We start from the raw sequence: 24,384 nt of genomic DNA, 5'->3' as shown, positions 1-24,384 counted from the left end.
GTTAAGAATGATAGCCAACTTACTTAAAATTATGCAAATCAAAGACAATGAGAAACAATATCATAGTGAAAAAAAGAAAAGAAAAAAAAAGCAACCTGCCAACTTAGATTTTATGCCATAGTGAAAATATATTTTATAAATAAATATATTTTCTTTTTCAGAAAAATGGTGTATGAAAATATTCATGGTCCAGAGATCTGGACTTAGACATTAAAGGAAGTTCTTCAATTAGAACTTCAGTGGAAATCTGGTCCATACCAAGGAATAAAGGACATATATAGTATGTGTGTGTGTGTGTGTGTGTGTGTGTGTGTGTATGATTTGTATACATCATTCATTCATATATACGTATATATCTTTCAGCAATATAAAGGAATGAACTATTGATACCACTAAAAACAGCATAGATGAACATGAAAATCTTCACAGTAACAGAAAGAAACGTCACAAGACCATACACATTCTATTGATGTGGTCTTGTAGAAAGTACAAAACTATATTGATGGAAAAAAGCGGCTGCCATAAGCCAGTGTTGTAAGCATTGATCAACTATGACTGGACACAAGAAAACTTTTTGGGATACTAAAAATGATATGTTTCATGGTTGTGGTGTTAATTGAAGAACTGGATCTATTTGTGAAAACTTGTGAAACTGAATCTGAAATTAGAGAATTTTACTGTAAATAAACTATATCTCTATAGGATGGATTTTCTTTTCTTTTCTTTTTTTGGTTTTTTTGAGACAGGGTCTCAGCTATGCACTTGAGACTGACCTGGAACTCACTATGTAGCCCAGGCTGGTCTTGAACTCACAGTGCTCCTTCTGCCTCAGCCTTCTGAGTGCTGGGATTATAGGCGTGCGCTACCGTGCCCGGCTATAAGATGGATTTTTAAAAGTATTTTTAAATCTAAAACTTTACATAGGCTCTTTGAGAACTCTCTGGAACACCTTGCTTTTCCAAAATTTCTCTTTTTAAAAGATACATTTTGGTAAAATTTTCACATACAAGGAATGCATGCTAATTATTAAAAATGAAGAAATGTACAAAGGAGGAAAATAACTCTATTGCCCAGACGTAAACAATTTTTATATATTGCAGTTTCCCCTCCAAGTTTTTCTTATATCATTATGAGATAATATAAAACAAAACTAAATCACAATGTATATTTGATTTAATATCTTTTTTATTACCAAAGCTATAAAATTATAACTTATTATATGGTATTTATATTTTTGGTCAAAATACTCAAACTAGCTAGCTTATAATTATTATAACTATCTAGTTCATAACCCTCTCTTCAACTGAAGAATAAATCCAGTTTAAAATGTGTTTAAGGGTGAAAAAACTCTGGCATTAACAAAATAAAACTCTGAAAGCATCCTGTTGGTACTTATTTAGATTAAAAACAACTAAGCTTTCAGGACTTAGTTCCTATCTATAAACTGGTAACCCCTCCCAATGCCTTCCCCAACATTGAAAAAGAAACTTTGGGGAGGTTTTATTCTTTTTCTTTTCTTCCCCCCTGAGAACTGAGGGCAACATGCTTTGTTCAAAATTCCTCCTATCTTAAAAGCATTCACCTTGGAGTCAGTCACTTAGCACCCTTGCTTTTAGTGCATGCTTGGTGAAGAGGTTTAGTAAATCACTACAGGGCACAAGTGCACTCAGGAAGTGGACTCACTCCACTAGAAAGCAAGGCAAAAGCGGAAGTGTTTGGCAGGTACCAGTGAGATAGGAAAAAGCTGCTAAGAGAGTGAATGACTCCTTCTCTTTACCAAGTATGTAAATACTTTTATCACCAACTGCTGGCCAGCCATGGTGCAAGCATCACTGGGGGTGGAAAGATACAGATGACTTCCCCACTTGGACTTGACAGCCTGTACACACAAGTTCCTATGAAGCGATGCTAGAAAAGAGTGCAGAACTGAGAATTCTTAGAAGAGAGTTGGATCATTTCCAGCTAAAAATCAAGGCATTATGAAGGGGAGGGAGGATCCTTACCGCTAGCTTGAGGGGTGCATTGGATGGGTGAAGTTTTGACAGGCAGAGAGATGGAAACTCTAGGGCTGGGAGAGAGAAGGAAAGGAATCTAAATGTTCTGGGAGGCAAGACAAAGATGCTGAACTGCGAATGTGGAGGACATACTTAGGGAACAGTTAATTAGTCCAGGTTGACAGCAGTGGGTTCATGCTGGGGAATTGTGACTGATGAACTTGGAAATTGAGGCCAAATTACAGATGGCTTTGGAAATCAGCAGCGGAGTGTAGACATCACCTTGTAAGAAATGTGATGACCCTGAAGGTTTTTGATCAAGGATAGAGCAAGATGGCTTTATGCTTTGAATAATCTGGTTGCAATGAAAAAAAAATGATTGAATCATGGAGAAAAGAAAAACCCGCTAGGAACGCATCAGGATATTTGAGGAATCTAAACTTATGAGGATAGCCAGGAATATGAAATAAAATGACAGGTGCAAGAACTATTTTGTCATTAAAGCTATGGGATCTTCTGATTCTGATTTCAGGTGGCAGGAGCTGGGATGAATCCAGGCTCTGACGGCAAACAAGAGCCAGCTTTCCTGCTTCCCATGTGCATTGGTGACTGGGTCTCGCAGGACGTAGGTGACACCTCAGGGTGCTCCGAGAGGTGGCCTGACAGAACCCACTCCACCACATACTCGCAGCATACTTAGAATCCTGCTTGGCACAAACTGAGCTACCTAAGGTTTGTTAATATAAATAAATCCTCCCTATATTCATGCAGTGCCAGACTAATGTAAATTGTCATCAGATTTTTTTTTCCATTTCTGCCCATCTCCAAAAATGTTGGCTTTTTTTCAGTTCTTATTCTTATGTTTATGAACCGTTGTCTATTTTTCCCCATCTAGGCAGTGTCATTCCATCTGTAGCTCTAACTATCACTGATACGTTGGCGGACAAGCGTGCCTGTCCCCTTGGGCTTGTTCTGCTGCCGTGATGCTACCTCTTGATGCTTTGCAAGTACGACAAAATGTACACGGATCATAAGAGAACATTTAACTCTCCCCACCTCAGACCTGTAGATACAGTTCACCACAGTTCACCAACTTGGACAGTGGTACCGTTATTCACCTCATTATTGAAACCTCAAACACTTAAAGGTTCATTCTTATTACTTGCTTTTCCATCCAGTACATCGGTGTGACCCGCAGACGGAACCTCCAAAGCAATTTCAGAAGCAGGCAGCTTATGTCCATTCTCATACCTGCCACCCCACTGCCACTACTCTTCCTCACATTCACTTCTGTCATGGTCGTCTGGCTGCTTTCCCTCACCATTCTCCCTTTTAATCCCTTTAATTCAAGATAGGAACCTATGACAGACATAAGTGTGACTGGGAGGAAACTTCACCAGTTCCCACTGTGAAACCACGGGGTATTTTGTTTGTAGCAGGAACAAACAGCCAACGATAGCCAGACACTTGAGGGAAATCAACAGCATGAGACAAAAGAAACAAGATTAACAAAGAAAAGACAAAACTTTTAAAGACCCCATTAGTGTGATTGTAGCAATTTAGAAAAATAATGTACCTACAAAAGAAGAAAAGGCTCACAAAAAGGACAAGTGCAAAACAAAAAGAGTGTGCACAGATTAAAGTATATTTACCAAATTTAAAAAGTTAAAAAAGCCTTTTATAACATAATAAACATGGCTAAAGCCCAAGTAAATATAGACAGATTAAGTAAGGAAAGCTCCCAAATTGCAGTTTAAAAAAGAGAGAAATTTACGAGAGCAGGGAAATCCCAGGAAAATAGTGGATGGAAAGAAGAGGAAGACGTAGAAGACAGATCCGTATGCTCCAAACCCTAACCAGAATGAGAGCACAGAGGGAACAGAAGTGAGGAAATAATCAAAGATAGAGTAGAAGAGAATTTCCCTCATATAAGGAGCAAAGAACTTGAATATTAGTTCCTTCAATCAGTAAGGCTTAGTGAGTTCTTAGCTCTTGCCAGGCATCGCTCTTTGCATTTGTAAATCAATGAACAAACCAGGAAAAGAAATAGGCTGCCCCATTGGAATTTCAGTGACTGAACACAAATAGCAAACACACAATACACACATTTATTTATGTCCTAGTGATCTTTCCGAACTTTACAGATGAAGATAATATCCTGAGAGTTAGTAAGAGAATGTGTGGGCTAATAGGGGGAATTTATCTGCAAAAGCATCAGGCTTCTCATCTGGGACACTGCAAGTTGACAGAGAGATAATGCCTAGGAAAATCTGATGGGAGGTAATTTTGAAACTAGAGTTCTAGTACCAGTATCATTTAAGTATAAGGACAAAAGAAAGACTGTTTGTTGGATATATGAGGACCCACAAAATTGATTACCTAAAGACCCTTTCTGTAAAAAATGAATAAAGCAAAACTTAAATATGGCATTTAGAAAGGTACAAAGTAGATTCAAGAGCATATCGCAATATATGACAAAGAATAGCAGTAATTCAGCAAGTAGACCAAAAACAAAAACAAACTTAGAAAGCAATCGGTTTGTTTTTGAGCAGAATGTTACAGAATGATGAACCAAGTGAGATGAAACCCGGGCTACGTTGGGGAAGGGAAGTTGACTTGCTTACATTGCCAAATTTCCAACGGAAACATCTTCAGGAGAAAGTAGCTGCTAAAACACAATGGGTGCTTAAAATCAGGAGTGTAAATGTTGTGACACTGATACAGTAAGGTTATCAGAAAGCATCATAGTAATACGTTATTGACACAGTTTCATACTGATGGGAGAGGTGCTATGGGAGAAGTCCCATAGAAACCATTCAAGAAGTGTGTGTTCTAAAAATAAACACTTCAAAATCAGCCATGATTCTGGTTCATTGATTAGTGTTAGATCGTTCTCAGAAAAAAAAAAAGTCGAATATCCAGGAGTTAAGCAGTTCTGCCTCAAATAAAGCATAAAAGTCATTGACCTTAGCTATACCCTGTGAGCTTCAGGTAGCTCAGGTTGGGCGGTAGAGTTGCCTAAAAGTTTGGAGTAAGAGTTTGTTACCGGGAACAGGCTGGAACTAGTGCTAGAGATTGGGTAGTAAAAGAAAGCAGGTGGCCACAGAGGCTGTGAGAGGGTTGAAGAAGAGGTGGAACAGAAGGTACAGCAGCCTGCAAAGAATTCCTCCGATCTAGAAGCTGCAGGTCTAGAAATGTACATTTTTCCAGAAAGGAAAAAAGCAGTGCTCCCAAAACAGAATCATTGGTAATGGGAGTCAGTGCTCAAAATGAGTCAAGGATCTGGCTCTTTGCAGAGGCTGGAGCCAGAAAACAACTCGCAGGAAGATAGTTTTTGGAGTTGGATGTAAAACATGATCACAATCCCTCTGAAGTCCTCCATAAAGAGACTTGGAGTGGTTTTGTGGGGAGAAAGGAATCCCTAACCCAGCTGCTATCATCCAGGTGGGACGCAAGCCAGGGCTACGTTAGGCAGGGGAAGTTGACTTGTTTATGTTGCCATGTTTTCCAAAGTGAGATCTCACGTTGGATACTTGCTACATAAAAGCTTTAGTTCTATAGTTTGTCTTTTTAAAAATGTTGTAGAATGTTAGGTTCCATTACAGAGTCCACAGGCACCTCCCGTCAAGCTTTTGCAGGCATAAGAAGCAAGACTCCAGGTTGGGGTCTGTAGTCTTGCTGACTTTGATTATCTTCCACCTGACACAAAGTCGAAACCTGAGTTAAACCTTCCTGCTGTGTCTTCTGTAAACAAACCCATTATCACACAACAACTCAATGAGCACTGCTTACCATTAGAACTCCAAGCTGCTTTTCACTAAAGTTGTGCCTGTGGTTTGTGAAGGTAACCAAGGCAAGTCTTTCAAATAGGCTTTACCAGGAGGAGGGAAGAGAGGATTTATGTCCAGCTGGGAAGCCAAGGTTTTAGGCCATGGATGTTAACCCATTTGCCTTTGCTTAGAGAAATCTGTTTCATGGCCAGAAGGCAGCTACAAGCTCTTCTTCTGAGTCACTCAACCCCTGAATGGGTTGTCAGTGAATGAAAAGTTACTCAGTTTAAGGCTGTACAGAATGATAGACCTAAAATATTTGAAGCCAGAACAGATACGTTTTTAGTATCTTCTCTCTAAGCAACACAATTATTTTCTGTAATAATCGGTCATGGTAAAAGAATGATCTGTTCTTGATCTTTTCTTTCAGAGTGAAGAAACAACGTTCAAAGAAATTTAAATGTTAAAGGTATCATTGGGAATCGATAAAATATTCAGTGTATGAGCTGAAAAAGTACACTTACCGAGCAAAAATGCTGTACCTCACAGTTTGCTTCAGTGTTTCAAATTTAAGTACAAATAAAAAATCCCAAGTTGTCATGCAAGATACTCTCACTGAAGCAAAGCAAGTTCTTTTTCTTCGTTTTCATAATCATAGTGATATTTTTGTCTGTTTTTTAACCAAGCAGTTCAGCTTCGGGAATACGTAGGCCTGCAGGCATGGAGCCAGGAACCACCCTACTGTAGAATCCCACATAAGGAATGCTTGGGGGCAGCCCCTCAGAAAGACTAGGGGACTCCTCCTACCATGCAGTCCCGGTCCCGTGGATCAAACGTTTGGTCAGATCCCCACATGTAGGCGGCTCCCTGAACAACTGAGGGTCCCCCAATAAACCACTGTGTAGCTAGTTCTCCTTCAAGGACAAGTAACAAAAATATGCTCATCTGAAGATTTTGCACCTATTACTGAAACTCGACAATACCTACACCAACTGGTTAGGACTTAGACCAGCAAAAGATCTTTGGGAAGAAGCATTTTATCACCATAATTTTCAGTCTTTTCAGAGAGTGGAGATAAAAAGTAGATCAAGCTTTCTGTAGCTGCCGTTATTGTTATTTGTTCTTTATAGATAGTGACTGAACCTGTTTCTGTTCACCTCCAGCATGGTCTACTTTCGTGATGCCTTCCTGAGTACACTGGCTGGATGTGCCCAGAAACTCCAGAAGGGTAGCCCAAGTGGCTGACCAGCTAAAGTTACCTGAGTTGACTGGCCAGGGATTAGTGTGCGACTCAGGAGAGTCATGCAACTGTAAGAAGGACAGGTGCAAAAGCCCACCCAAAAGGAGTGTTCCCCTCGATGGTGGCCACCTGACCCAAACAAACCCTGTTTGTGCCGAACTACATGGGCACTGAAGCTGTATATTGGTGTGCAGTGTGTTGTAGTTCACATGCATTTAAAAGGCTCACAGAGCTTCCTTGGATTAGAAGGATCTATTAGGGATTCTGAGCAGTGGTAAATCTGAGCAGGTCTCCTCCTTGCAATATGGAGTAGTATAATGCAAAACTTTAGTAGCAAAAAATATAATACTGTGGTATATAAAGTCAGAGTCTGTAAGGCATAATTAGGTCAAATACACAATTTATATTTGAGGCACAAGTCTTACTGGACTTAGTTTACAGATGAGTAAACTAAGGCTCTGACCCCTCAGTGATTTCCAAACATCACAGAGTTGGCACCTGTTGGAGTGAGACTCAAAGCATGATCATCTGAGTCCAGTGCATTTTGCATTCTATGGCACTGATGGGTGGGAATTGCAGGGACTGTCACAGATGAAATGATAAATAGGAGTGCTTACCATCCACAAGAAGTTTGAGGGTGAAGGAAGGGCAGGGGTACGGGGGAAAAATGAGAATCAAGATCTATTATGTAAAGCTACAAGATCCAGTGATGAATGTAACTGTACCATATACCTAAAAATTACCAATAAACTCAATGAGAAAAAAAAAACCCCAAGCAAAAAACCAAAAAGATGTTTGGGATCTGTTATTTAGTAGTAGTTTGTATTCCGTTATGTTTAATCCACTGGCAAGGCTTGTTTCCATCTTGTCTACCTGGAAGATGCCTTCAGATCTTTTAAATACTATCTCAACAGAAGCCTTCGTCAGTGCTCTTCTCTGACCCCAGAGGTACACTAAGTTGCTTTCCTTTGTGTATCTACTGGATTACACCATGCCTGCATCACATCCCTTAGCAGGCTAAACGTAACCCTCGGTTTGCATGTCTGTCTCTAAACTTGGCTGTGAGTTCTTCACATCAGAACCTGTGGTTTATTTTATTTGCCTTCCAAGTATCTAGTAAGGCAATTTCACATATTAGGCTCAGAGTAAATTCTGAACAATATTTATTCAATTTCTGGGAAGAATCATAATTAAAATTATTTATAACTGAGAATGAATCAGTGTAACATTGCCATCTCAGTTGGAGAATATGCTCAATAAGTTCTACTTGCCTCCTCTTGAATCAGAAATGTGAAGACATAACACTAACTCCATTTCCAAATACCAATAATGAAAACATAAAATCATCCTGTGAATGAAATCAATACTCTATTTCTTAATGCTGCTAATATCTCCCAAACCAATCTTATATCACATTAGCAAATTCTCAGAGAATATTGAAGCTAGAATGGATCCTTAAAAATGATAGTTCAGTACCCTGATTTTTATTGGAGGAAATCAATATCTTGACAGACTAAGTGATCTGTGTAAGATTTCATGTTTTTTTTTTAGGAAAAAAGGCAAATAAGTGACTGTTTTTTAGTAATCCTTACTGCTATCATGATCCAATGAAAGACGAAAACTGACAACAATAAAATACAAGTTCAGAGACAAAATATTGGTGTGCTCATACATTCACTCTCTGCCTCCAAAAATTGATTATTAAAAGGACTCACACAGCTCTTATTTATACTGACCATTTTCAACAGAGATAGTGATTTGTTGGACCAATCAGTATGGCACAAGACTTTTTGAAATGTCAAGTGTTACCTGGGGGAGAAATTAAAATGCAATTCTATTTCCAAGCAAAAAAGTTCCTGTATACTTTGGTAGCAAACAAATTAATGACATAAAGTACAACATCAGAAGGGGCTTGGGAATATAGTCTAGTTTGTAAAATACTCTATGTTTTACATCTCGACCCAACATTCACCTGTTCCACTATCATCACCATGGATAGTTCCCCAGTCTTGTGGGAGATTCTGTGTCTGCTGACTGGTGAGAAGAAAACCTGGTTGTCTTATTCTACAGTGAGACATAACACGTGTCGCAAACACGTACTTCCTGTTGGGAGGTAATGAAAATGACATTTTACCTCTATGAAACTCTCCCCCAAACCACAATCTCATGATGAGAATGGCATCATGCAAGCCCAAAGTGTGGGACAGTCTATAAAATACCTGACTGCTGAACCTCAAAACTATCTAAGGCATAATCGATTAGGAAGGATTGAGAAGTTATTATAACCTCAAAAGACTAAGGAGTCCATGGCTAAATGCAATGCGGTCATTCAAACTAAATCACAGAACATAAAAAGAGCTTTATAGAACTACAGATATATCTAAAAATAATCTGGAATTTAGTTAATAGTAATGTACTCAGGTTGGTTTCTAAATGGTGAGAAATACGCAGTACATGCTATGTAAGATGTTAACTTTAGGGGGATTCACTGTATTATCTTTGCAACTTTTCCATAAATCATGGATTTTTTTTCAGGATAAAAAATTTATTTGAAAAGGTAACAACTAGAAAAGCTTTCTAAAATGCAAGAACAGTATTTAAATGTGAGGTCATGTCTGGACAGAACAAGGGTTTTCATTGAAGTGTTGAACGGATTAATCTCTAATAGGTGTTGGGGGGGAGGAGTCTGTTGTTTAGTTAGCTTTTTTACTAGAAGGAACAGAACTGTATTCCATCCAAAGTTAACTTCTGGTGATCTTGTTAACCCATTTGCCATGGGGAGAACATTGGATCCGAAGTAAGATGTGCTGGTTCCAAGATCTGCATGGCAAACCTAGTCACTAGTTTCACATGATTTAATTTGTTTTTTCCTTTCGAAGATTAGTAGTGCAAATGTGGTTTGGGTTGAATGAAAAATGTCAGTGGAAGTATTCTGACAACTATCAAGTGAGATATGCATTGCTAAGTCATTATGCTTCCATGAGAAGTGGACATGATATGATGACAGGGGACAGAACAGTAGAATTCCCCCAATGTCCATATCCTAATCCTCAAAACCTGCCAAGCTACTACTTGAGTTGGCAAAAGAGACATTGGTGATATGATTAAGTGAAGGATCTTAAGGTAGAAAAGTCATGCGAGGTTATCTAGATGAGCTAAATGCAATCACAAAGGTTTTGATAAGTGGGAAACGGGAAGGTCAGAGTCAGAAGGAGATGCGCCAGAAGAACAGGCTGGACTGGAGTCAGAAGGAGCTATGCACCCAGAAACAAGTGGCCTCTCAGAGGTGGGAGGGCAATAAAACAGATTCTCCTCCCAGCCACTAGAATGTGTGCAGCCACGATGATATCTTGATTGCAAGACTTCCAACCTTCAGAGTTGTACTGTTTTTAGTGATTACATTTGTGATAACTTTTTTACAATGATGCGATGATTAATCTTCATTGTCATCTTGATTGGCTGGACAGATGCCTAAGAGATTAATGAAGCACGTTTCTGAGTGTGTCTGGGTAGATCATGGGGGAGGTGGACCTTGGTTCCTCACTCTTTTTCTGGCTCTTCCCCTGCTCTCTTCTGGTTGCCAAGAGCTGAGCATTCCTCTGCTATCCTTCTTCACAATGATGTTGCTGCTGGGAGCCAGCCAAGCGTGGACTGAAGCCTCTGGAACTGTGAGCCCAAATAGAACATTTCCTCCTTTAAGTTTTGTCTGTCAGGCATTTTGTAGCAGCAATGAAAAGCCAACCAATACAGAAAAGCGTAACAGGAGAAGCGCGATTTTTCCCGCGGCCGTCTCTCACCGTGTGGTTCGGAAACTTTGGGAAATGCTTTGTGGGAGGGGTTTGGAAACTCTTGGAGAAGTGGCCTACAGAAAGCCTCCTAGGATGTAAGCAGCCCTGGATGGGTAATTCTGGTAAGAGTTCAGGAGACCAGAATGCAGGTAGGAATGTATGTAATAAAGACTGATTCAGGTGGGGATAAGCACCCTACTGGGAATTGGACTCGAGGTCATTAATACTATATTCTGGCAAAGAAGAAGAAAGCAGGATGGAATGGCTGCAAGAACCAACTGGAGCAGCATCTGGATGAACCTCTGAGATACCTTCTGCATGTACCACCCACTCCTGGCTTCTTTCCTTCGTTCCTGCACTGATGAACAAACAGCTCCATTTGCCAACAAGTTGCCCAAACCATAACCTGAAGTTTAGTATGAAATCCTTGCCTCTTCTTCACCATTTACATTTGTTATAAATATGAAACATTGTTGAGGAAGCGTGGGGTGGGGTGTGGTAAAGAACTAGCTTTGATTTTCTTCTGCAGATGTTCTTCAAGTGTACACAAGAAAAACAATGATCCCACCCAAAAATATTATTTTTCACATCAAGATTTGAAGATGTTATCTCTGGAAAGTGCCTCATTTTCAAATGCCACTCTGTGATGGAGCTGGATTGAGCATTTTGGGGGGACTTTCGTCATCTTTTGCAGGACACTGTGGTTGGCCATATCCTAAACTGGCCTCAGAATTTCCGGGCTCTAGAGTGCTCCCCTTTGAGGATGGTAGGGATTTTTAAATCTGCTGAGTTTTCACTCCTATAATTAGGTTACTTTAACTGGCAAAGGTAAAGAAACTTTGCAGATGTAAATAATATTCTTAGTCAGCAGAGTTTGAGTGAATCAAATGTGGTTATTATTGTGACTAGGTTTGATCTTTAAAGAAAGTCTAGAATTTCCCAGAAGAGAGAGGTTCAAAAGAAGAGAAACACTTTCCTCTTTGCCTTGAAGAAGGAAATAGCCATACTGCGAACTAATTATGGAGAAGTAGTAGCATGCAGGAGCCAAGAGCTTTAGTTCTATAACTATAGGAACTGAATTCTGCCAAGAACCTTCAAGAACTCGGATCCAGAGGAACAAGGGTCAGACTGGCCGTTGTGCTTTCTGAGAATCTTAGCAGAGGTTCTAGCTGAGCTGTGCCCAGAGCTGTGAGACAACTACTGTGTGTCATTTTGAGCTGCTAATGAAGTGGTAATTGTTATGCAGTAGTGGGAAACCTGTACAGGAACTGTTTGCTTCATGGAGGAACAAGAGACATACATGACCCTAGGGAGCCCATTCTAGAGCAACAAAGACTCCCAACGATTATAAGGCTTGTTGTCTTTGTAGGATGGCTGAGAAGAAAAGGGCCCTTACGTTCATTACTGATGTCTGCATAGCACAAGACTTTTAAGCAAAGGTGATTAGCCATTTTGAAAAACAAAGTCAATTAGACTTTGATGTTCAGCAACAGGTAATTGGGCATAATACCTCCATCTTCTAAAAATCTTGAGAGTTTAAAAAAAATGACACAACAAGGAAAGGATGGGAAATAATGTGTTGGGAGAGTTTACTGGCCTGGGTTGAACAGTCTCCAGTTGCTTTCAGATAAAGCACTGGGGAAAGGGTTGGCAAACCAATGCAGTCTGTTAGACCAAGTCCTGATCATAAATGGCAGCTATGAGTTCCTCTCCTAATCACTCAGATGGACCAGGAAGTCAGTGCCATGATCCCCTGGTAATTCCAGAGTAAGTAAATTTATTATGGTGAAAGACACATTGTCATTATTCCTTCAGTAAACTTCCCCTCATGTCAAGTGCAACCCATAATTCTTGCCAGTTTCTTTTTCTTTTCTTTTTTTGGTACTGGGGATTGAACTCAGGACCTTGTGCTTGTGAGGCTGTTGCAGTGCCACTGAGCTCAGTCCCTGGCCCCTCTTGCCATTTCCTGAAAGTTCCGGAAGTCCTTTGTTGCGAGCGTCTTACCGAGTATGATAAAAATATGCCGAACGTTGCATTCAGTGCCATCCAACAGAAAGGCAGGCTCAGCTCATAAAAACATTGCAATGTGCCCTCCTCCACCTTAGGATGGGTCTGGTACCGTGCAAATCCAGCCTCTTGTTCAAAGACAAAGCAATCATGACAGGTAAACATTTGGAATGAACTCAGGACATCAAGGCAGGTGTGGCAGAGCAACTAAAAACACGCACCTAAAGGGACTTCAGAAATGCTTCAGAGTGGCAAGAACAGGGGGATAGGTGTGTTTGAAGTGAGGGGAAGTATTTTGATGGGAGCGAGTGTCTTTTGCTCTAATACTCTTTTTGGTTTTACATCTTCTCTGTATGTTTCAATCCGACTTTGTAACTGTTCACGTTCCTCTTATTATTCCCAGGATCTCTCTCTGAACACTGACTGTAGTTCATGAGACCCTCCCTGAGTTGGCTCCTGACCAACCCAATCTTGAACCACTTTGACTTTGCCACTTAACTCCGTGGCTACAGATCTTTATCCTGTCTCTTGTATACATCTTGCCCATGCTTGCCTGTGAGCCATTACTCAGGCTCCCTGTGCCCACTGACCACTGTCCATTATGCTCTCTCTTTACTGTTAGTTTCTGTGGCTTCCATAAGGAATCCCTTCCTGAACTCCAGATTATGTCTGCTGGACCTCAAAATTCCAAGGGCTTTTCCTTAGTAGCATTCACTGCAGTTTGTATAGCTGTTTTCATTGACGATGATGATGGTGGTGGTTGTGGATGATGTTATTATTATTATTATTATTATTGCTGACATAGTTTCAAGGGTGGAGGAAACAGCTGTCTCCAAAATCGGCCTTCTATTTCTGTCTTTTTCTTTCACAAGGGTCGACAATCCCTCTTTGTTCTGTTCCAAGTCAGTTTAGCAGTTGCATGCAAGCCCTGAGTTACGCTGTGCAGTGGTGGTGGCGGGGAGAAGTTGAAGTCCTGTCCAAGCTGGGCCCCTCCCCAGGATCCCTGCTGCTCTCACGTTCGCTCACACCACCCTCTTTTCTCACTTGAAGTCTGTAACAGTCTTCCTCCCTCCCTTGGCTCCTCAGGGCCTCCAGAGTAAACTCTAGACTCCAAGTTGGTCCATCACTCCCTAATCAGCACTAGCTGTCTTGCTTGGCCTTTATTCCCTGAGCTCTTCTTGGCCTGCTGAGTGCTGATCCCTTCCATGCATCCATCTGGACCTTGGCCTCAGTTTGTTTCCCTTTCTGAAATTCTGCTTTGTGTCTTGGTCTCCAGGAGAATTGAACTGTGTTGCCTTCCCCTGGGGTGTCCTGCTTATAGTTTTGGATTTGATGGCTTCCAAACACCTTCCATGTGAATCCCAGAAAACTGTATGATAATAGGTAGTGCTATCTCTTCCCTACTATGCTCAGCCCCCTGAGGCCACAGTGAACCTTTTCTGGGATACCATTCACCCACGACCAACTATGGCCATGCTTAAAGCAGATGTCTAAAGACAGCATGATGGATAAATGAGCCAAGGTGTTCAGGTCAAGTGAGCTTGGAATGATCCTCTGGAGATGAGAGGATCTAAAAAAGGCTTTGCCCACTGTAGGGTTGTAGAACATCATAAAAATATATATACCCTGATTCAGTTCTTTAAAATGGAAGCATATCCCAATTGTTTTATTCTAGTCTGAATGGGGGATGGAAACTTCTCTCTCAAACATTATCACATGAAGCAAATACAAGGGGCTCAAGGGGGCTGTTTATATTTTTGAATTTATATTTATATTATTTTAAATTTATATTTATATTATTTATAAAACCAAATATCCCACTAGGTTATAAGACCCAAGAAGATAGAAGTTATTTCGTTTTGCAATCCCAGTCCTTAGCATAGTGTATCTTCTAGAGAGAATGCCCTGTTTTCCTACTGCTTTGGATAAATAGGATGTGAATATATAGTATTTGGTATATATTCTTGAAATGTGTATATATAGGTGTATATATTTTCTTGGTTTTTTTAGAGACACTTTAAACATTGCCAAGCAATGTTCATGCTGACTCTTCAGTAACATAACTAAGCCACTATCCTTGGTTTTATAGTCTTATTTTAGAAATCTGTCATCCCTTACCTGGACAATGAAAAAATAGCCACCTCATTGATCTTTCTGCCTGCACTATCCTCCTTTGGATAGTATATATTCCAATTACTGTGCCCTTGCCTAGTTTTCCAAAATGCACTTTTGACTGTGGATGTCTAATAATTTCCTTGTATTTGAAGAGATGGTGTCTAGACTCCTGAGCACTGAACACAGAGAGCTTCAAAATGTGGCCTCTTTCAATCCCCCTGGACCCCCTTTCATCAAGTCCCCCTGTACCCATCCTCCTAAGCAGGCAGAACTGTTCACCACTCCCAGATCCAATGTGCACTGTCACTCCCTTCACCCTGTGCTGTCCCATGTCCCTGTCATTCTCCTTCATATCTGCTTTGAGTAATCCTGAGTCTTGTCAAGTCCTAGTTCTAACTTCCTTCTCCCCTTCAGCCCTGCATTGAGATCCACGAATCGGAAAGAATGCTTTAGGCTGCAAGTCAACAAACCCTGACACGCAATGGCTCAAACTATAAGACGACTGTAATTTCACAGATCAAAATCAGGGTTGATGTAGCTCCATGGTTAATTCAGCACTCAAGTAGGTCATGAAAGACGTGGACTTTGTAAATTTCCACTCTGCCGCCGCTAGTGTGGTTTTGTCCCTGAGTATATTCAGCAGACTTCTGCCCTCATAACATTCATGAACAGAACTGCTTATAGCATATTCATATCTGTATTAGTGGATTAGACAAATCTCCTGAGAAACAGAAACAACAGAATGAGACACACACACGCACGCGCATGCACACACACACACACACACACACAGATTGATTGTGAGAGAGAGAGAGAGAGAGAGAGAGAGAGAATTTTTAAGAAATTGACTTACTGGGTTACTATGTTGGAGATTGTGAATACCAAATCTGCAGGGTAGTGTGGAAGGATGAAAGTGTTGTTGTTGTTGTTGTTTTTGTTTTTTCTCCCTTAAGGGTTTCAACTTATCCATTGAAGGCCACTCACATTATAGAAGGTAATCTGCTTTACTCAAAGTCTACTGATTTAATAATTTCTCATCTAAGAAAAATACACTCACAGCAACAATCAGACACATTTGATCAAATAACTGGGCTCCAGGTGTAGCCAAATAGACACATAAAATTAGCCATTAACATGTTGTATCAACCCTATTGGAGCCCTGGTTATCCTGAGTCCTGAGTTCACAGTATATCTTCTTCTTTAAATTGTGGGTTCACTTTGAATAAGAATCATATATCAACTGTCTCTTTACTGGCCCAACATATGATGCTCTGTACCTGGTAAGTATTTCATTAATGATTGAGCTCACCACAGCGGGATGTTCTCTAACCAAGTTAACCTTTCATTTGCTTCTGCTAGAGAGCTCATGTGTTTTTGTACAATACAAACTCTGTTGAAGTAACTGATTCACAATTGCTATGCCAACCAGGTTTACCTGAAAACAAGAGAAACTTAAGCTCTCAAGTTTAAAATCTTTAAATCAACATCGGAAGGAAAGATACAAATTATGTCCTGTGGTTAACTAAGGCAACAGCCAACTCAGAATAGATCATATACAAGGAAAGAATGATGACGGAGGAAAAACATCCAAAAATGTAGGGGAGAGAAGTAAAACCTTGCAGTGACCACTGATGGTTATTTATGGGCATTTTGGTCGCTACTCTAATTCCACACTCACAAGGTACAATGGTATAATTAGAAATGTAATTTCCAGAATATCTCACACATGCAAAGCAGATTCCTCAGAGGAAAAACATATGAACATTCTATGTGTTGGAAGGACATTCCCCAATTATGATATCAAATGCCATGCATTTATATAATTTGGGAGGAATAAGGCTTGTGATGATTGTATTATTTTAAGATTATTATTATTATAAACCTGGCCATTGCTGGGTGAATTAACCCAGTCCAGTTTCTGTGTGGACAGTGCCAAAGATCTGATGTACCATAGCAAATTTATCCAGGTAATAATGCTGATCTCCGAGGCTATTTGGCAGCTGGCTGGCTTTCTCCTGGGTTACCCACTGCCTCATCAGGTCTGTCTTCCTTCTGTGGGAAAGTTCTAGGAATGCCTGTTACTGCTTGCTAACAAATGAGAACAGAGCTGTTCAGAGGGGTTTGGTGACTTGCTGAGCTCTGAACAACTCATGCAGTGGACTCAAGAGAAAAACAAGGAAAAAAGAAAGACACAGAGTCCAAAATGATCCAGGTGAGCCAGGACACCGCTCTGTCTAATTTCACCAGTTACAGAGACTCCAGCTGTGCCACTGGCTCTCTGTTCTTAGGGTCCGTATGCGGCTCGGCAGCCTGCTTTATGACCTTCATAAGGCTAATCAGTTAAAAGACCTTGAAGTCTCTCTCCAGCCTTCCTTTCCACCTTTTCTTTAACATCCTTGCTTTTCCTTGGCTGTTTTCCCATTGGAGTGTTAGAAGGATGAGGCCATTCTGAGGATAAGAGAGGTAGGAGAAGGCAGACACTGCCCATCTTGATTCTGAGCTAAAGCTACGGTATGTTTCTTGCCCCATCCTGGCTGTGGTTCTTCATTCTATGATCCCATGCTGTCAGCAGCCACCTTGCCTGTTATTTGCAGCTGGTGCTTGGCCCCCATCTTCGGAGTCCTGACCATGTGTGCTCCTGAAGTCACATCCATGACAGCAGGTAACCCAGTGAACTTCGCTGCCTCAGTCAGTCTTTTCGTATTTCCTGTTTCCTTCATGTTAAGTAACAGGCCTTCCTCATTTAACAAGATGCAGGCGCATGGAACTTTGGCCCCCGAGCTTTCATGCCCTCTCCCTGACACAATTTCCTATGCACAGAAAGACCTGGATGTTGCTAGCTGACATGGGAAAAAATGCTTTCTGGGTAAGTCGTCATTTGTTTAAAAAGAATTGCTGTGGATGGAGTATTCATGCAACACACACTAGCTTACATTGCTTTTCACCATAGAGTTCATGTCATATAGCAAGTACGAAACCCCAGAGATAAATTATCTTTCATCAAAATGAATTTTTATATTAGTTATGCATTTTAGGCATTACATTTTATATAAAATAATGAATCAGTATATGCATACAATTCAAAATGATCCAATTAAGGTAGTTAGCATTCATATCCACTTAAGTAAGTTTAAGGACACAGTTCTTCTTTAAAGATAAAGTAAATAGTAATAAATGTGTGTTTACCTGGAACAAAACTTCCTTGGACCACCTCCTTGTATGCCCACCAGCCTTCATGGATTTTTGGTGAATTTTGTTGAGCTAAACAAAGAGCAAAAGAGAACAGAGGCCAAGATGATTGTCCAGAAACACTGGGTCCTGGCTGTATAAGCAAGAAGGATAAATACCCATACAATCATCATCCCCCGCAAGCCATGTTATGTCATCAATCCTCCTTCTCCTCCTTTTAAAAAAATAATTATGTAAATATATTGTTATAAATTTTTATCAAAAGTATTTAGCTGTGATCTCAGCACTGGGAAACTGAGACAGGAAGATCATAAGTTCAAGCCCAGGCTTGGCTATTTAATCACTTAGAAAGACTCTGTCTCAAAATAATAAATAAAAATTAACAAGGGCTGAAGGGCTGATGATGTAGCTTATGGAAAGGCCCTGGCATTAATCCCAGTAATGCAACAAACAAACAAACACCCAAACAAAAACAAAAAAATAACCCCCCCAAAACTTGGATACTTTGATGAGGAAGACAGTGATTGTATATTTAATGCCCTGATACTTGTCTGACTGTCTTTTCTTACCTGCAACACACACACATGCACACGCTCATGTAAGCACACACCCACATATCCTGCTGGATTTGAGAAGAAAAGGCAGATAACCAGCAAAAAGCCCAAGTAGGCACAGAGCCCTTATGTTTAGAGAACCTGGGAACTGGGGCCGGGCTACAAGGCTGAAGGGTGCACCTTCCTTCAGGTCTCCGGAAAATGAAAGCCAGGGGTCTTTTGACACACTGGATTTGCTAGCGTTCTGACTTCCCATGATTTATGGGGAGAGCTGAGAAGTTTCTGCTGCCTTTGAGGGACGCCCTGAGATGGTGGAGTTGAAAGCCAGTGGGTATACTCTGGGGTAGCAGGCAGAGGAGGAAGCGACATCAAAGCAGAGCCTGGCAAGGTTCTGCCTAGCCAGGGAGCCAAGTAGAAAGTTGAGTTGAGACTCTGGGAATTTATAGTAACAGTGAAAGACACGGAGACTTGAAATCAGTTAGGAGGCCTTTAGGTCTGGCCGAGTTGAGAAACCAGATCAAGGATTATGGGGTCACAGTTTCAACAAGTGGCTGAAGGAAGGACATCTACGTTCACAAAAGTTTCAGGATGTGTTTGCTGAGTTTTGACACTGATTCACTTCCCTTCTCCTCCTGCCGAGTTCACCGGGAGGTCAGTGATGGGAGCAGGAGATGACAAGGCTTAGAAGTCCCTGTGCTCAGAGATGACATCATGCATTCAGACCTGAGGTCCCCTCTTTAGAAACACTCTGGAATACTCTTCCTGACAGACTAAATGCCCAGGCTGCACAACCTACCCCAAACAAGACAAATCAAAAGTACATGTTGATATTCCACTGAACTAAACACGAGCCCTACTCTGCTGGTCAGGGAGCATGCTCCCGCCTGGGAAGAGGTACAATTTTCCAAGTCCAAAAGCACTGGACTGGGAAGACCACCTGAGAGGTTTGCATCAGAGAGAAACCGGGATGCATTTCCCTTATCACGGCAACTTCACAGTTTTATAAAACCCACCCAATTTTAACCAAACAGGATCGCTGTCTGGCACTGCACAAAGTCGACCATAAATACAGCTTTAGCTCTATTCTCACAGCCAGTTGTTGGTTCACAGCCTCCTTTGGTTCTTATTTCAAGGATGGATGTGGCAGTACTCAAATTTAATTTAATGTAAAAAGTTTTTGCCTAATCATTTACCCCAAATTGTCATTTACAGTATTTACAACCATCATTTCAAAAACTTAACATAGTGCATTAACTAAACTAAAAAAGGATAAATAGATGAAATTCAGACTAATAATGTTTCAATGTGTAAAATTTCAGCATGATATTCAAGAAAAGATTAGGGAACTAGTGGCTGCTCTAGTCAAATACAGCCCACTGCCTAGATTTACATAGCCCAAGGGCCAGGAAGAGTTTTATATTTTGAAGTGGTTGAGAAAAAAAAAATCAAAGAAAAATAATACCTTGTGATGTGAAAATTATGTGAAATTCAAATTTCAGTGTGCGCTTTTTTTGCATGTGTGTTACTGGGTATTTAATCCATTGCCTTCACATTGAGCTACATCCCAGCCTTTTTTTAAAAAAAATTGAGACAGGGTCTTGCTAAGTTGCTAAGTTGCCTACACTGGGCTTGGGCTTGTGATCCTCCTGCCTTCTTCCAGAGTGCTAAGATTCCAGGTAGGCTCCATAAATCAAATTTTTGTCAGTAAATATGTCCATTTAAAAAATATATTGCCTATCGATAACTTCTCATGACAATGGCAGAGCCCAATAGGTGCAACGAAAACCATTTGGCTCATGGAGCTTAACGTGTTTCTCCTCTGACCTCTTCACTGAAGAAAAAGTTGCTGACTACTAATTTAGACGCACACCTTCGGAAAGAAGAAACTAGTACAATGGATGCAATGCTTTAACTGGAATATAAGGAAGCAATGCAAGAAACAATTTATAATAAAATACGTGTGTCGACACGTCAGTGGGCATGACGCATTAGGAGACAAAGTGAAGGACTCAGAAGCCTGATTGGAGCAGGTACAAATAACACCATTGTCTTATTCTGGAGATTTCAGAATCGGTGCACAGTATTGTTGTCAATGGTGTGATTTTTTCCAAAAGCAGTGAGCAAGGCTGGGGATTTGGCTCTGTGACCCTGCCTCGAAAGTGCAAGGACTCGAGTTCGGTCCCCAGTACCAAACAAACAAACAAAAACAGTAAGCAACTGCTGTCGAATTTCAGAACAAAGTAAAATACTATCTTCTCTTTATTTATACAGTATTTTCATTGCTGAAGAACTGAGCATATTAAAACTTTGTAAGCGGTGCTTTGTTTCATATGCAAAGCGTAGTTTGTAGTTTCAGATAAATAAAACAGGTTCTCACTCACTTGAATGCTTGCTAGGACATAGCATGATTCATCATTTTTTTGGAGTTGCTTAATATATTGCAGGGCATATAGTATTTCTGTCGCCTCCAGTTGATCGTAATTGTAACCTTTCGTTATGACAATCTCAAAAGGCCTAGTTTTCAAAATATCCTCCAGAAACATTTACAATAAAATTTAGATGTCAACATATCAAGGGGTACAGTGCCTGGGAGGTTGAAATGAGGAAGTTGCAGACTTGGCTGGAACCGGTGCAAAAGTGAGACAGTGAGGAAAAAATGAAACAGTAAAGATAATTGGCATCATGATGTCAAAAAGGGAGAGCTAACTTCAATAAAATCCTGAGTAAAATAAGTAGGTTTTCAGAATTTGAGATGCATTCATATTCTGTCTTTCTCTTTTGCACATGCATACACACCCACACACACAAACACAGGCACATATGCATACACCTATCAGTCTGACCAAAACAGCAGCTTAAGAAACAGCATTTAAAAGGAAGGAGACAAAGAAGCCCGTGGATAAGTGAGAAGGTTGGCGACTGAACAAAAGCTCACTGAAAGCTTCGGTCCGCACAGCAAGTCAGGAAACTTTTCACCTCCATCATCTCCAATCAGTGCTTACCGTTTGCATCAAGACGTGGAGTGAAGTCAGATTGTCGCAGGTGACGAGACCATCAGACCGTCTGAACAAAGCCAGTTGTGAGGGAGGAAACCTCAGGACTCCTGTTATCTTTCTTTGTGCCTTCTGAAGGACCAAATGCACCCTCCCCAAATCAAGCAGGCTGAGAAGAGCCCATGTGAGGCCTGTCCGTTACAAGCTATGAAAGCCACAGGCTGACGTGGAAGGAAATGAAGGTGTTTTGTGTATTTTTCCCAGTGGCCCTGGATGCCCAGGCGGGATGCACCCTGTTTGGCATTTAGAAAGACAGGATGATGCGTTTAAAAGGTACCTTCTTTAAAGCTCTGCCACGCTCACACTGCTATGAGAGACTGATTTAGGTGGAGCACATGGAGATTCAGGACTCCGAATTTAACGCCTTCTGCCAGGTCCTCCAATCATTCGTTGTTGTTTACACCTGATTCCCAGTAAGTGCAGAGCTGATTGAGAATTCCTGAGAGCAAACAGGTGAACAGAGAGCAGCCTAGGGCGCTACAGCGTTCTCTGCTTCTCTTTGCCTAGGGATTGAAATTTCTTTACTTAATGTGCAACCAGCCCCCTGGGGGAAAAATCCAGATGTCTAATCAAAAAGCTTGTGTTGACAATAAAAGCTGTCTCTGCTGCCAGATGAAGGATATACATAGTTAGGCAAAACATATCTCAATTTTATTTTCCTTTTTTTCATTGTGGCAGTTTGAGATCTTAGGGGTTTCAAAAGAAAGCTCGGAACCTTGGGATTTTGAAAGAGATCGGTGTTCACTGCTCTAATCATTTTTGTATAGGTGGGAAAACTGGGGCACAAAAAAGGGAGGACACTTGCAGGAGTCAGCAAACTTTTTTTCTGCAAAAGGACAGATATTAAATAGTTTAGGCTTTGAAAGTCATACCATCTTCACGCTAACTTTTAGCTTTGCTATTGGAGTACAAAGGCACCGTATGCTATAGGTAAATGAAGAGCATGGGTCTGTGCTAATGCGATTTTTATTTATAGAAATAGGCAGACAGAAGGCTGAAGGTGGCCTGCGGGCCAGGAATGACTCCTGTTTAAGGCCTCGAAAGAGGCTTTGTTACATAGCCCTGCTTCTTGCATATTTAAGAAGTGAGCTACTTAGGGAAAATCAGAAAGAGCTGTGGAATAGATAGGTTTATAATTATATGCATATGATACCTGATCAATAAGGACTGTGGAAATCAGTGCCAAACTAAACCCTTTGCAGAGCTACGCCAAGTTCAATGTCTTCTTCCCCACCTGGCATCTATCAGGCTAAACCAGCAAAGTTGAAGGATCTTGTATAAAAATGGCCCACAGCCCTAAGCTGGGTTTTCCAAACCAGTCAAAAGAGATGTGAGTGATTCTTTGAACTCCTATTCTTTCCACAAGTATATAAAGCAAATTTCTGGATAGCTCTGGAATCTCAAATGTTTCCTAGACAAAATGATTTTATTTTCACATGTGAATGTTTTCATACCATTTTGAGATTACATTTTCTGATTCTTTTCTATTTAAACATTCACTTTCCAACATCTATCATTAGTTGTAGACAGAGAAAGCCATTTAACGAAGGCTCAGAGAAAACCCTAAGGTAAAATACTGCCTTGTGGAATCTGTGTGGGTTTGTTGACAAAATTCTAGAGCAGCAGCTGAGAGTACACAGGTGTGGGGAAAGAAGCAGAGTAAGAGCGAAGAGAGGATCCCGCTGTGGCGGTAGCACGCACGTGGAACATCAGCCCTCTGGGAGACTGGGGTGGGAGGATCATGAGTTCAAGCCCAGCCTGGGCGACTTAGCTATTCAGAGACCCTGCCTCAAAATAAAACTTATAAAAGGGCTGGGGGTGTAGCTCAGTGGGAAGGCCCTGGGCTCAATCCCCAGTATTGGGACAAAAGGGCAACAAAGAGGCCCTCACAAAGGGATCAGTGGAGGAAGGGAGGTTGCTTTTTATCAAAACTCTGCCTTTGATTAAAACATACCAAGCCCGAAGCATCCTAAGCATGCACATTGCACAACTGAGCTTTCAGGCTCTAGGCTAGTACAATCACACCTGTGTTAGATCGTCTGTGACTAGGAAAGATGGAGCCAAATATAAGGACAATGCATTCATTGCTGTGGCTACCTGGTTTTAGCGTGGTAGTAAGAACCCTGAGCAAATGTTGCCTTAAGAAATTGTTTTTCTTTTCTGGAAGAGTTAATTCAAAGAAGAAACCACTAAATCTGTTGAGTAGGAGAAAACCAGATGTTAGAAGGCAAAAGAGAAATTCTTCCAACCTTGGATGTATGATGCAAAGAACCATATCCCCAGGACATCACAGTGTTCCCTTTAATGGCCTCCTAAGTGAACTGCAGGAGTGGAGAGAAGAGCTCGGATCACCACAGGAATCATAATGACTGTCCCACTGCACTGCATGGCACCCACTGGACTGCCGGGGATAATGCCCTTCCTCAGGTGCTTGGCTTTTACACTACCTGCTAGGTCTTTCTGTCCTCTGTGCTTACTCAGGATTATGTGCTCATGTATGTTTTAGCATTTAGATAGTACCCCACATTTTATCTGTTTCTGTATCATCCTTTCAGATTAAATCAGAACCTTCTTAAGGCCACAGAATGTATCTCATTTAAAAGTCCTATTATTTATGCAAAGCCTAGCATACAACAAGTGCTCCATAAAATTTAGGTGAATGCACGAATAATGC

At 40.9% G+C, this 24,384-nt stretch overlaps 1 protein-coding gene across 1 annotated transcript in view; it reads right to left on the bottom strand.

The window, feature by feature from the left end:
• Ca10 (carbonic anhydrase 10) overlaps positions 1-24,384 on the bottom strand; it is a 476,615-nt gene that overhangs the window by 377,394 nt on the left and 74,837 nt on the right. The window contains exon 2 of the mRNA XM_010620196.3: positions 18,101-18,175. Coding sequence (XP_010618498.1) covers positions 18,101-18,175 — 75 coding nt within the window. The remainder of the gene's footprint in view (positions 1-18,100; positions 18,176-24,384) is intronic.

Source organism: Fukomys damarensis, unplaced genomic scaffold (assembly GCF_012274545.1).
Source record: "Fukomys damarensis isolate Sample0158 unplaced genomic scaffold, DMR_v1.0_HiC HiC_scaffold_13, whole genome shotgun sequence".
Lineage (NCBI taxonomy): Eukaryota > Metazoa > Chordata > Mammalia > Rodentia > Bathyergidae > Fukomys > Fukomys damarensis.
Note: the sequence above shows the minus strand (reverse complement) of the source record. Positions and strands in the feature narration are given on the sequence as shown.